At 48.3% G+C, this 14,151-nt stretch overlaps 2 protein-coding genes across 2 annotated transcripts in view; both read right to left on the bottom strand.

Annotated features, from left to right (window-relative positions):
• VTCN1 (V-set domain containing T cell activation inhibitor 1) overlaps positions 1-855 on the bottom strand; it is a 7,514-nt gene extending 6,659 nt beyond the window's left edge. Inside the window, exon 1 of the mRNA XM_009870626.1 lies at positions 824-855. Within this exon, the coding sequence (XP_009868928.1) occupies positions 824-855 (32 nt within the window). The remainder of the gene's footprint in view (positions 1-823) is intronic.
• Positions 856-7,887: 7,032 nt separating this feature from the next.
• The window catches only part of TRIM45 (tripartite motif containing 45), a gene marked incomplete at its 5' end in the record, with an annotated part of 7,689 nt that continues 1,425 nt past the window's right edge, over positions 7,888-14,151 (bottom strand). Inside the window, 5 exons of the mRNA XM_009870615.1 lie at positions 7,888-8,039; positions 8,888-9,014; positions 9,236-9,350; positions 11,201-11,330; positions 12,314-13,047. Of these exons, the coding sequence (XP_009868917.1) occupies positions 7,888-8,039; positions 8,888-9,014; positions 9,236-9,350; positions 11,201-11,330; positions 12,314-13,047 (1,258 nt within the window). The remainder of the gene's footprint in view (positions 8,040-8,887; positions 9,015-9,235; positions 9,351-11,200; positions 11,331-12,313; positions 13,048-14,151) is intronic.

Here is a 14,151-nt window from a genome sequence, read left to right as displayed (position 1 = left end):
GGAATGTCTCACCACTCTGGAGCCTCTGCCTCCATCGAGCCTAGAAAAGCCCACACCTGGGACGAAGAGACGCAGTTTATTAGTGTCTCTGCTCAAGCAGTCAGGTGTAGGTGCTTGGCCCACATTCATCAAAGGCTGAAACAAGTTTTTTCCTTTATCCATCTGTTGGGGTTTATTCTCGATTCATCAGGAGATAGGGATATGAGGCAGATATTTTTATGGCCTTCCCCCTCATACTTTTCTTTTCTGACCATAGTTCACCAGGACTTGGTCAACAGCACCGAATGAAATAGGCTTATTGAAACAAGAGGCACAAATCAGCTTGCACATCTTCCCAGCTCTTACTCATCCATACAGCAAAGAAATTTGCTGTAAGACAGCTTCTACCTATCTCCCCATATGTGATGGAAACACAAGCCACTGTCTCAGGGCCAGCAGAAGCAAGAGGGAGCCTTCCTCAAGCCATTGATACCTCAACCTGCAGCAGCAGAAACAGAGCCTTTCTTGAGCGACAGATAGCCCAACCACAGGATTCAAACATGAGGTAGCGTATTCTAGCCATGCACAGTTTCTAGGACATGCACCTCCATCCTCACTATAGCCAATGACCTGCACATGGATGTCTGACAGTTAAATGGCCTTACTGATTGCATGTAAGAAGCTGTACTTGTATTTAAGTAGCTTGGGTGAGCACAGTATAGAGTCAAGCTGCCAAGAACTGCTGTCTTGAAAGCTCCTGGCAGTAGGGTGATACAGCCGAGGAGGCTGGAGAACGCAATTTTCCCCCTCCCCTCTCCCAAAGCAGGTGCAGATAATACCATACCTCCAGAAAATGAGGTGACCTTGGGATGCCATGGTCACAGCGCATATGAAGACCAGCGGAACACTAGATTCCCGAAGGTTTCACACTGTTCGGCACAGCCCCTGTCCTTCTCATGGTATATTCTCCCAGGCAGTCCTGCTTAAATAACCGAACTCAGCTAAGGAGTGGTAAGTCCAAGTACTGAACTCTCAGGAATGAGGAAGCAGTGAGCATCTCAGCTCCCCCCACCAAAAGCAGGGAGCTCTGGTTAGTCACTGGGCAAAAGGAGAGACTTTCTACACCATCTATTAAAGAACAATATCACATTTAAAACAAAAAATAACACAGCTCACGGCTTGGTAGCCAGCTAATCCTGGAGTCAGAGTTCAGCAGTCTCTCGCAGCTTACCCATCACTGATGGGTTGCGTCATATCCAGGACTAGCTCAGGTCTCCTTGCCAAAATCTCAAATTATGCTGTTGGCACTGGGCAGAGAGGTCCCATCTGCAAGGTCCCCTCCTTGACTCCATTTGCAATGTGCATCTTCTCCTTTCCTGTCCACGTGGTCAACAGCTCAATGTCCATGTGGAGACCAGTGAAAAGTGGAGTTCCTCAGGGGTCTGTTCTGGGCCCAGTGCTGTTCAACATCTTTGTCAGTGACACGAGTGACGGCACTGAGTGCACCCTCAGTAAGTTTGCCGACGACACTGAGCTGCGTGGTGCCGTGGACTCACTTGAGGGAAGAGATGCCATCCAGAGGGACCTTGACAGGCTTGAGAAGTGGGCCAGTGCAAACTGCATGAGCTTCAACAAGTCAAAGTGCAAGGACCTGCTCCTGGGTTGGACTAATCCCAGGCCCAAATACAAACTGGGCACAGAGTGGGTTGAAAGTAGCCCTGAAGAGAAGGATTTAGGGGTGTTGATAGATGAGAAGCTCAACATGAGCCAGCAGTGCGCTCATGCAGCCCAGAAGGCCAACCGCATCCTGGTATGTATCAAGAGGAGTGTGGCCAGCAGATCAAGAGAGGTGATTTTCTCCTTTACCCTGCTCTTGTGAGACCCCACCTCAAATACTGCATCCAGTTCTGGTGTCCCCACCGTAGGAGGGACATAGATCTGTTCTAATGAGTTCAGAGGAGGGCCACAAAGATGATCCAGAGTCTGGAGCACCTCTGTTATGAAGATAGGTTAAGGAAACTGGGATTGTTCAGCCTTGAAAAGAGAAGACACCAGTGAGACCTGATAACTGCCTTCCAATACCTGAGGGGAACCTACAGGAAGGCTGGGGAGGGACTTTTTACAAAAGCATCCACCAATAAGACAAAGGGAAATGGATTTAAGTTAAAGGAAAACAGATTTAGATTGGATCTTAGGAAAAAATTCTTCAGCATGAGGGTGACAAGACTCTGGAACAAACTGTCCCAAGAAGTTGCGGATGACCCCTCCCTTGAGGTGTTCAAGGACAGGTTGGATGAGGCCTTGAGCAACCTGACCTAGTTGAGAGGCGTCCCTGCCCATGGCAGGGAGATTGTATTAGATGATCTCTCAGGTCCCTTCCAACCTAGGCCATTCTATGATTCTCTGTATTGTACCAAGATGCTCTCCAGGCTCAGGCACATAGGTTCGGCAGTGGCCTCCTTCCTGATTGCTGTTTTCTTCCACTGAACTCCTCCAGACCTATTTCTGCTCTCCCAGGCCAGCACCTGCTGCTCTTAGATCTGCCATTATAGTGGACATTAAAACATATGAAGGAAAGAAACCGGCACAGACCCTGCAAGCCTTTCCCTCTGTGCTTGGTTTCACTCGAGCCTGGGAGCAGGATGAGTAGCTCTTGGGCATAAGATGTTGAGAAGGGCAGGGAGATTGCGAAGGAGCAGAAAGGGAAGCCAGCTTGCACGACCCCAAACGGGAACCTGTGTATCCTGTCATCTCTGTCTGGACTGTGTTCCATAGAGGATGGGAGAAGGGGAATTCTTGACAGTCCATAGTCATCTCCAGCAAGTTTGGATGTTTGGTGAGAGTGACCAGGTTTCCCATGCAGAGCTGAGGGTGTACAGAGGAATTGAGAATAGTCCAGCACCTAAAAAAAAAAAAGTACTTTTTCTGCAACAACCAGAAGGTAAAATCAAGACTGATTAATGCTGATCAGTGACCAAACTAGCTGCAAAGGCTTAGTAAGATTCAGAAGGGCTTATGATGCCATGAGGAGCACTGCAGCCTTCTAACTGTGTAAGTGTGCAATTTCGGAAGTTTACGCTTAGTCTTTTGGACTACAGTTCAGCTGCAAAATAGCCTGTTCACTTCTACAGTGGATGAATATAGCCAGATGTGTTGAGTGACAGACTTCTAGACAGCAGAGAGGGGGCTGGAAGGTGAAACTACGTCAGCAAACTCTATTCCAAGGCATTTAACACCCAGGACTCACCATTTTCAGCCTCCTCATGCCAGGATGAAATTACATGTTACAACTTGTGTTGAACCTCCTCCCACGTCCCACCACTTTGCACTGATGAGAGCACAGATCTGAACCTCCAGTAAGCCTACTCACCTGTTAGGAAACAAAGTACAATTAGAAAGCAAATGGTTTCCTGTCAGGTTAGGGAGTTGAATTCATTCCCCATGTGGTCTGAGGAGTGTCACACCCAGTGATACTTCTGGTGGGGCAGAAGTTTACTCTTAGAATCATCGCAGAATCAGAGAATGGTTTGAGTTGGAAGGGATCTTAAAGATTATGTAGTTCCAGCCCCCCTGCTGTGGGCAGGGACACCTCCCACTAAACCAGGTTGCTTAAAGCCCCATCCAGCCTGGCCTTGAACACTTGCAGGGAGGAGGCTATCCAGCTGTCCTACTTCAGTGTGAGTGCTTAACTGCAAAGTTAATTGGTCTCCACACAGAGGACAAGGTCTATGGCAGAGGTGTGAACAGGACGTATTGATAATACTTCAATTTTGGATGTTACTGAAAGCACATCCTTCATCCTCTGGCCTCTGAATGAAACTGAGGAGTGGAAATCTTCCACCTGAGAATCACTGTCGCTCTCAGGTTGCTGTAAGGGTTTACACCTCTACAGCAGACTTCATGTGGTTTTCACTTCCCCTCTGCTTTAGCATGGAATAGCCCTTTTTAATCTGAAAAAAAAAGAATTCTTATTTACTTTGTAGTATTCTACTGATTACTAAATCTCTCATAATCCAGCAGAGCATTACTAGAAGCTAAGAACAGCTCCAGGCCACAGCGGCCTCGCGGGAAATGCACATTAAGAAATATCCTGTTGCCCTCAATGACACTTGATTTATGGCCACCTTTGGTGCAGTGCACAGACGAGGTATCCCCTTTCAGCAACACTTAACTCTGGGTTGTAGCCACAGCACACCTCATCGCAGTCAACAATCAGGTTACTTCCACGTTGGAAAAACAGGTCTGTTTCTCAGGCACAGGCAGCCCTGGTAGGACCAGGACAAGTTCCACTCACCAAGGCAACACCACATTAATTACTGAGCAGCTCTCACGCTGGAGCCTACTCCTCTCTATATGTTTGTACTAAAAAAACCCCAAGAGGTATTCAGAATATTTCTGAAAGAAATGAAGGATCTGTGACCATGTTTCTTTCTTCATGAATAATAATTATGCCAGAAGAGTTCCCTCACTTACAGAAAGTTCACACTTTACTTCAATGTCTCTGGAATACTGGAGGAGCTATCAGTGAAGGAGGAAAACCAGGAGAAGATGGAGTTGTGGGAAGTTAACAAGCAGCCAAGTTCAGCAGAGCACTCAAGAGCACCAGCAGGCTGAAAAAGATGAAAACTATCTTGGGGATTTGGCCAAAAATATTGGACATCTTTCCAGCCTTGTGATCCCACATCTGTAACAACGGTGTTAAGAAATGCTTGAGAAGCACCAGAAATGAGAATACTAGTGATCTGGAAGTTGGAGAATTTGGCACTGCCCTATAAGATTTACCTGTCCTTGGCCTCACCTGCCCTTGAAGGCAAACTTTAAGCAGCAGCACTCAGAGCAAGCCCTCATCTCTCAAAAACAGGGAGGTGGTGAGCCACCCATGGCTGGAAACAGACAAAGTCCTCTATACCACCTGAAAGCCAGTGCCAGGGTCTGTCTTGAGATGACATTGCAGATGGTCAGTGCACCCTTGTGAATCACTTTCTGCTATGGGAAGGCCAAGAAGCCCTACTGAGCCAACTTCTGCACTGTGATCTTCTGGGGACAAACTAGACACTCATGCACAGAGCTACAAGCACAGTCATGTCACCAGTGTGGTTTGCCTCCTCTGAGAAGGGGTGCATCTAGAGGCACCCTACATGGAGTCTTTCAGGCTGCTGGGCCCCTTCCAGCTTGTCTACAGTCTCCTGATCTTGCTTTGTTTTTCCTTCCAGCTACGCTCTTTTTTCCGTATCTAGAGAGTGAGTCCTCCTTCGCTTGTCTCCCAAAGCCCCTCCTCATGTTCATCCCCATTTTTTTTTTGTTTCCAAACTTTGGAGACTATTTTATTAGCAAGAGCTTTTGTCCTGGGAAAAATATCTATATTTACCAGGGCAGTTCTGTCAGCACTGCATGTATGTCTGTCTTGAAAATACCTTTGTTGTCTCAAGGACCAGCTGGTCAGAAATATCATCACGTAGCCCAGCAGACTGACTACATGTCCTAATCCACCTCCTGCCCGAGGCTGTTTACCAACAGAGCACTGGAAGCCATTTCTGGGAATGACTGTTTGGGTCCAATGTAAGACTCCAGAAGATCAGTAGGATATACTAATTTGGCAAAGCATTCAGAGTAATGAACACTGAGGACAAAGTCTGCTTCCAAATAATGGGAGGACACTTGCACCTAACGCCCACAAAGTGACTAAGGCATTAAATGTCTTTTCTGCACAAGACTCTTCAAGCTATCCTCATGCACAGCCCTCTTTGTTCAAACAGAGTGGTAGCTGGTCAGTATTTTATAATCCCTGGGACTGACTGAGCCTTCAGGTCTAACAAAAAGAAAAAAATCAGTACAAGGGCCTGATTCTGACAGGATTAGTACCCCGTGCTGTCTGAAGACTGCCCTTCTCATGTCAAACTTAGAGCTCAGCCCAAGCCAACTTCTGTTCCCTGATGTTTGCTAATGTAATTCTCAGAAGCAGCTTCTCGGAAAATGTCAGCGACAGGGTGTGTAAGAGAAGCCTAACACAAAGAAAAAACACATTCCTCTGTCTGAGAGGACTAAGGTGTTTTTAGACAGAAATTATGCACCTAGAAGGTTGTGCCATCCTTATGTGTTCCCTCTGCAATACAGCATGGAAGCTCCAAGAAAAAACAACACATGGAGCGGAGGGGTTGTGGGCAAGAAGTAGAAAGAGAGAGAAAATCAGGCATTTCATCTTACTTCACATTCTATACTGAGCACTGACTCTGCATATAGCAAGGACATGACTGAGTTACTGTTTGTTCCAATAAAGGTTAACTCAAGCTTTTGCTCTGAAATTTCAGAGTCAGCAACTTGGAGACTTCAGTTGCCTAACTTGGAGATTTAAACTGCCTAACCTTCCCCGTTTGTTTGACAGCCCTTTCTGGATGATGAATGGAAAGCTATAAACAGCATTTGCATAAGGATATCTATCTCCTTTGCTGGGAAGAAGAGGTTCCAAAACTGCCTTTGTAAGAGAAATGAACAACAGGCGATGGTCTTCTAGGTCTGAGAAAGCAAACAGACAGCACAGCTTTCTACTTTTTACAAGCCAGCTATCATCAGTCAGAAAGCAAGAACAAGTCCTTACTGTTGACACTGGAGCAGCATTCCTCTCCTCAAGTCCCCAACAGTCAGACTTTTGTCCCCAGCTACTCAGGCAGCATTAGGAGCGTCTAGCAACATGCACCTCCCAGCAAGGTTACCCCCAGGGCAGTAGCGTTCCCAGAGTCATCCCAGACTCAGTGACACACCAATGTGTTTCGTAAAGGGAGGTATCCAGGGTGTCTGCTTCACCCAGGCAAGCAGCAGGCAGTGATCAGTAGGTTAGCAATTGCCCTTCCAGGAAAATGTCTCTTCCTCCTCATCACAGATGCCATTTCACCAACTATAGGTTGGCAATGAGTACGAGGGCAGGAGATACATCCCTCGTTCACTGTGGAAAATGGGACAAGGTCTCCCTTTAAAAGCAGAGCCTTGCCAAGACTGCACAAGCCAAATAGAGGAGTTTTGCTGTATTCCATCTCCTCCTGCTCTTGCCTAGTTGCCCCAGTTCAGTACAGACACCTGCAAACTTGCATCTATGGCTCCTACTGATGCTCAAACTGTCCCCGTATCTTCCCTTAGTGAGCTGGGTGCTCTCCTGGCTCCTGCATCACCCCCCAGCAGCACTATGTCCCACACCATCTCCACAGAGAACACACAGACTGGACGGACAGTATTCTAATTCCTATTCTCATCAGCACCATGGGTTTTCCTTGGATTTCCTTCAGATGTATTACTAACTCACTTGCTCCTACTTTGCAGGGAGAGTGTAATGAAACTACAGCTTACTTGGAGAAAATATAAGAGTTGCAAACACAACAGCAATTCCCAGGTGTGTGACTGTGTTATGTGTGTACATCCAAGGCCAGAATCCAGCCACATATCTGAAAGTGAGACAGAAGCCATAATCAGGCTGCCAAGCCTTTCCAAGTCACAAACACAAACCTTTTGGAATGTGCCCCAACAAGCAGCTTTGGCCCCATCAAGAAGGACAGCAGAGACTGTCAATCCTGCAGAATGAGACATATCTTGTCTCCTCCCATGAGGTAACTGCTCAGGCTGAGTTTTCTCTTAGAGCCTGACCCCATGAATCTCAGGTCCTCAAAACTGTACCTCAAAAACAGTACAATTCCCAGAGTTCACTCCTGTTCAGGCACAAAACAATTTTGCATACACATCCCCGGGTGAATTATAAGGCACAATTTTATTTTCCCTCATTCCTCCTTCTCAGTCTGTACCCATCACAACATTGTTTCTGATGGCGAGGCTGTGCAGTGATTGCAGGAATCCTCGTGGTATGTGCAGCTTGTGCAGCAGCCAGCAGCAATGTCCTGGGCTCACAGGAGCTCACCCGGCGACTTAGAGCGCCACTGTCCTGAGCAAACTCCTCTGCAAGGTGTCACTGGGTGGCCCACCCAAACACTCTGAGCTCTCCTTCACTTGTCCACAGCATGACCAGTGGGGGCAGCCAGGGTGACCTTTGTGTCCATGGCCACAGCCTTGGTACCCACCTGCAAGAGAAAAGGCACCATCAGCTCAGCCAAAAGTGGGCCAGAAAATCATGGCATGTCAGAGGCTTTCAGAGAGTGCTTCAGCCCCAGAACTTGTCTAAGACAGGGAGGCACATGCTGATGAGAACACAGCTTATTCAAGACCGTAACTGCCAGGGCTCCATACAGAAAGGAAAACAACCGATGGGGACTTTCCCATTCCAGTCACTGGGGAAAGGTGAAGATTTTTGTTCCCTTGCCTGTTGAATAATGCAAGACACAGGCCTGCAGAACCCTGTGCCAGCCACTGCTAGCTGTGGCCAGAGGTAGATAGACATTAAGCACAGAAAAAGGAGGCGGCTGGTTCTACAGTGACACACACAAAACATACGATGATGCATGCAGGTCAAGGACAGGGCAGCTGGTTGGGATTAAAGAAGTAAGGGAGTTGAACTCTCATTCTAAATGAGGAGTGAGTCTTCTCCATATGACAGCATTGGGCACCATATGACACAGTCCACAAGCTCCCAACCTGCCAGCACTGGAACAGGAACAGTGTAGATGCAGTGCTGCTTAGCCTCACCGAGAAGGGCTGAAAGACAGAGCTGCCTTGTCCCATCTCCTGCAGAGTTGGCTCAGGTGTCTGTCTATGGCACGGACTACAAAGACCCTTAGCATGTCCCGCTGCATTTCTCACTGTTGCAGTCCCACCCTACCAGAAGATATGTACACATGGGATGCCACAGGGCTGGTGCATGTGCAAGGCAAGAGTTGGGCTGGAGTATCTACTCACACCTAGCTATACAAGGGAGAACCAAATGCAACAAACCTTCCTGACACTATCAGCATGAGGAAAGCTGAGCACTCACCGGGCATGGTCCCACCACAGGCACAGCGAGCAGCTTTCTGCCCTCCGCTTGAGCAGAACGTGCAACAGTGAAACACACCTTGGTGTTCACGGAATTTGCTTTTCACCATCACAGTGAACGGAGAGCCCTGCAGAGGACAAGCAAGGAAAGAGGCTGCTGCAGTGGATGCTATCGGATATTGTGTCTGCATTTTCAAAAACCAACCAAGTGATCCTGTCAGTCATAGACCACTAAGCCCAGTCTCAAACTCCTAAGCAGTAGAAGCAATCCTTAGACAGGTTTAAAGCAAATGTTTGGAAAAGCAAAGCAGGTAAAGAAGAAGCAGTGCAAGAGAAACAAGAACACTACCTGTACATCCTGTCCTTTCACATAGACGCAGATAGCATATAACCCTGGCTCCTCAGGGCTGTAGGAAATATGGTAGGTCCCATCACCGTTATCACACACTGTTGGCTTGACTGCACTATGAACAGAGAGAAGTCCCAGAGGTCAGTGACTGGCAGAAAATTGCTCTACCTGTGAACCACAGTTTGGCCTAAATCTGTGATCAGTTCCTTATCCTCAACCTTATTCAGCAGCTGTGAGTCTCAAGAGAGCCTAACAGGATGCATGAGCAGCGCTCAAGCACCAAGTATCTTTCACATACACGTGCTGCTAGGAGCTGCAATAACCATACAAAGGAAGTCACACAAAGCTAGCTGCACTGCAAGGATTTGTAGCGACCCTGAGCACACGAATGTGGCAAGACAGCACATTTGCAGGTCAGATTATCCCATCAGATAAGAGCCCTCCAAAATGGGGTAAATTCACAACTCCAGAGAGCAGTTACCTCCATAAGAGTCCATAAATATGACAGGACATAAACAGGGCAGGTTTGAATCACTTCAACCACTGTCCGAAACACAATGACACCAACTCTCTTCAGTGCTTTGAGTTGTTCTAAGTCCCTGTTGGTAAATTCTCCTTTTCCACAGTGAAGTTCGCTGAGTTTCACAGGGAATGCTGGTGGACAGAGTGCCAGGGAGAAAGCGTCACCCAGTTACTTAGGGACCAATTGCCTGCTTCACATAAAGACAGAAAGCGCTCTCCACAGACAATTACCAGGCAGCTTTGCACAAAGGAAGGTGTTCTACCCAATCTCCACTAATTAGTCTCTCATGCCCCATAACATGACAGTTTCTAATATTTGCAGGCCATATTCCCCACCCTCCCATTTCACATCAATATAGCTGCCCGCATCATTTCCTGCCACGAACTGTGTGGTGGATACTTCAAGTTCTTCTGTAGCTGCTGTGTCTCAACCCAAAGCCAGAAGACTTCCAGTAACTGATGTAGCAATTACATGTCCAAGAAATCGAGTTAATGTGGCCACAGCGACCTCTACCCCATCGAGCAAAATCTATACAATCCTCATGTGCACACCTTCCTGCGTCATATGTTCACCTAAAGAAGGAAGGTATATTGGAAAAGTATTCTTGAACAATGATGCTCTACTGATAAGCATCTGTGCAGCCAGCACATACATAGCAAGGAGTCAGCATCCTGTCCCTTTTGTTATCAGGTCACCCCACAAACAGCTTCCCTGAACAAGTTATGCTGGCCTCTTGCTCCAGCTACATTGTATGTACTATAAATCAGAATAGTGGCTTTTCTTAAGAAGGGATCCCCAATTGGTTCTGCACTTGTCCCTGGCTGCTTTGTAGTAACAAGTGCACTTGGGAAACAGCTGCAAAATATTTTTTTCTGGTTGGTCATTGTCCTTGTGGAAACACAGAAGCTCAAGTGAGGTCTTCCCTGCTTTTGCTAGAAAACATGTTAAAGTGCTCAATGCCTGCAAATACAGGAGAAAGCCTGAGAAAGTCCCAACACAGATTCTTTCTCAAGAACATGAACTAGAACTGTCAGAGGCTCCTGTGCTTGGTGCACTGTCTCTCTGATTTGGGACAGTCATTCTGCATTTGTGATGTTTTATGCTCGTTAGGTGTTAATAAAAGCAAGAGCCCTGGCTGTCCACTGGTAGGTGTGGGAAGGAGCAACAGCTCACTCTGACAATGTCTAACACCCACTGAGAGCTGAATGCTTTAAGAAGTCAGAATCACCCAAAGAGTCAATACAAATCTGAGCCAACACTGTCAAGCTTCACACACTCAAATACAACTAGTAGGAAGCACTGCTACACTGGTGGGAGGAAGAGCAATGCCTTTACCCCTACAGATTCTGACCCACATGCTGAAGCACACCCTCCCACCTGCAGGGTAAGGGAGACAGAAAGGCAAGCCCAGTGACTGTAGAGTTCTCGGGTGAAGTACCCACCAGTCCCTCTTGTCCTTGTGAGTGATGGTGACCCGCACGGCCTCTCCTCCTCGTTGCATCCGCTCCCCCATGGTGTCATTGCAGAGCAGGGTAAAGCCAGTCAGCTCGTTCTGACGGGCACTGTAGAGGTCTGCAAGGCAGAGAAACAGGACCAGAAAGGATTCACACTTGCCATGATTGCCACCTCCCACCTGTTTTGCAGTGTTGTAGTCCCATCAGAGCACAACCAGGACTCTGCTGCTGGGGTGGGTATACGAATCCTTCCACCCACAGGGAAAAGTAAAGACACCACTGGGAACCAAGAGAGAGTGGACAGCCATAGGCGCTGGGAGGTGTTGGGCAGGCCTAGCCAGGAGGTCTGTAAGAACAAGGGTGGTCTTGCTGCCCACCCCTCTGACCCCATCTGGCATCTTCCCAGAAGGCCTCAGGCTGCACCTTGCAACCAGAAGGGAGGAGGAACAGCCCCACTGTGCAGTGTGGCACCCCAGGGATATCAGCATTTGCAGTTTGGCATGGAAACAATCGAATGAGCCTGGGGTCTGTCTCATTGCCCCACACAGGCCATTACTGACTAGAGGTGGCTGTGCTCTGTGGGCTGGTCTGAACGTTATCTGTTTGCTGGTCCTGCTCTAAGTCCTTAGCAAGCAAGTATCCATGAAACCATTGATGCCAGTTATTCCCATGGCAATCTCAGCGGAAGCTGTAAGAGGAACAAACCTCCTCGCTCAGCCACAAAGGGGATCTGCCTGGCCCATGTCCTGTCATTGTAGGCACCATTCCCATCCCCTGAGGAAGCTGAGATCTTTGGCTTAAGGGTTGCTCTGCTCGCACTTCAGCCCCAAGCTGAGATCAGTCATGTTGTGGAGGGCAGTGCCAGTATGCTCTGCACATCTGGATAGGGATAGCTTTCTGGCTCCCTGTCCAGTGTAGCTTCCACAGGCCATCAGCAAGGAATGCAGCTGCTGGCAGGGCTCCACCTCTGTCTCTAGTCAATGCCTGGACAGCAGGGAGCCAGCACTGCCTTATGCTGCGCGCCACGTGGGCACAGAGAACAGAGAGGTGACTTCAGGGAGCAGCACGTTCCCATTCAGCTGTTGTACAGCACCCCATTACCTTTCCCATGCAGAATACATCTGGCTGGATCAATCACTTTATTGAGAATGGCCCCAAAAACTTCATAGCCACAACACTGCCCTGCCCTCTCCTGGGGAGAGAACTGGATCCCATCGTCCACGCTGGGGTGGGTGTTGTAAGCAATGCCATTCAGCTTTGCCAGTCGGTTTGCCACCACCCCTTTGGTGATGAGGATCTCCAGGTCCGAGCCATTTGTCAGCAAATGCTCGGTGAACTCCACGCCTGTTCTCATGTCCAACAGCAGCTGCTGCATCTGGGCCTTCTGCAAGTGCAGCAGGTTCTCCTTCTGTACCTTCATATCCCCCAGCTGCTTCAGCAGCCGGTCACAGTGCTCTTCAATCGCTTTCACATACCCACTGGCAAACAGACAGATCTCTGCAGACACAGTCTCCATGCGACTGTGGATGGCACTGCCCATGTCATCAATCCGACTTAAAACATCTTCTAAGGTGCCCATGTGCTGCTGGGTGCTTTTCAGCAGCTCCCGCAGGGCATCCCCATGCCTGTGGATGACATTGCCGGTGAAGTCATAGCGGTGCTTCCGGTGTCTGTCTATAACACAATCCCGGCACACAGGGTGATCACACTGCTCACAAAACAGCTTTAGCTCCTCCGTGGGATGGGAAGGGCAGAAGAGAGGCTTCCTGGCCTGGCTGCAATCCTTGGTGCTCTCCAGCTCCATCACAGCATGAGAGGCTGTCTTCTTCTGCCTCCTAGAAGGAAGCAAACACATGTCACTTGACGCAAGTTGGATATAAAATGCAAATTCCCGAGACCCCTTGTGAATGCCAGCCTGTGCAGACTAAAAGTCACAGTATGCACCACTCCCTCCTGTGTCCACTGAAATCCACTCTGCATGAAGGGGCTCACAGTCTTCTGAGGACAAAACTCCATGCAAAAGGGGACAGCATCTGCAAGCAGCTCATTAGAGGCTGCTCTCAGGCTCCCTGCATGTTGTGCACTTTCAGGCACAAGAATCACGTGGCCCACCACAGCCATGCATATATGGGGGAACGAGCTGTCAGGTTGCAACTGCCAGCAGCCCCTTCATGAAGTGGGATAGTTACAACTACTCCCAGAGCCTGCTGTGACAATGGCAGCAGGAGGGCGGTAAGCCTTGCAAAGTGAGATTTGGCAGGAGGTATCTCAAAACAGGATTGCTCACTGACAGTCGCTTCTGGAGAGGAATGGGAGGTTCCAGGCTCCTCAGCCAAGAGCCCAGTAATTTACACCAGCTTTAAATTTGCTGAGGCAAATGAGCTTTAATATCCCTTAGGGGAAAAATCTAGCTCAGACCACTGCCAGAAGACTGTGTGGTAAAACATTTAATATTTCAAAAATCAGACTCCATTTCCTCTGGCCACCAGGTTAGGTCCTGGTCAGAGGAGACCAAGGATGGGATACAAATAACCTGTTATGACCCAGATAACCACCATGTCACAGGGCACTGCTAGACTATTTCCATTTTATGCTATTTTGGACACTGGGAGCTAGTTACTGAGTAGGACGTTAAAGCCTTTTCTTCTTCCTTGTCTCCTGCACTAATGACTTCTGGCAGTTGCAATGGGAGCTCCAAGCCATAAGAAATACTCTGAGGACCAGGCTCTATAGAGTTGCTCTGGCAACACAAACCAACCTCATCACAGGGCAGGGCATGGCCCTTAGGGTACTCCTTTTTCTTCCCACTAACCTCCCTTGGGTCCAGCACATTTTCAAAGCAAGCATTATTTGCATAACACCCTTCAAATTCACACTTCCCTGACTTCAGCCTAAAGACCTCTCTCACTTATTCCAAGGAGCACAACAGCAGTACTCAG

This window comes from Apaloderma vittatum, unplaced genomic scaffold (genome assembly GCF_000703405.1).
Source record: "Apaloderma vittatum isolate BGI_N311 unplaced genomic scaffold, ASM70340v1 scaffold17910, whole genome shotgun sequence".
Taxonomy (NCBI): Eukaryota; Metazoa; Chordata; class Aves; order Trogoniformes; family Trogonidae; genus Apaloderma; species Apaloderma vittatum.
Note: the sequence above shows the minus strand (reverse complement) of the source record. Positions and strands in the feature narration are given on the sequence as shown.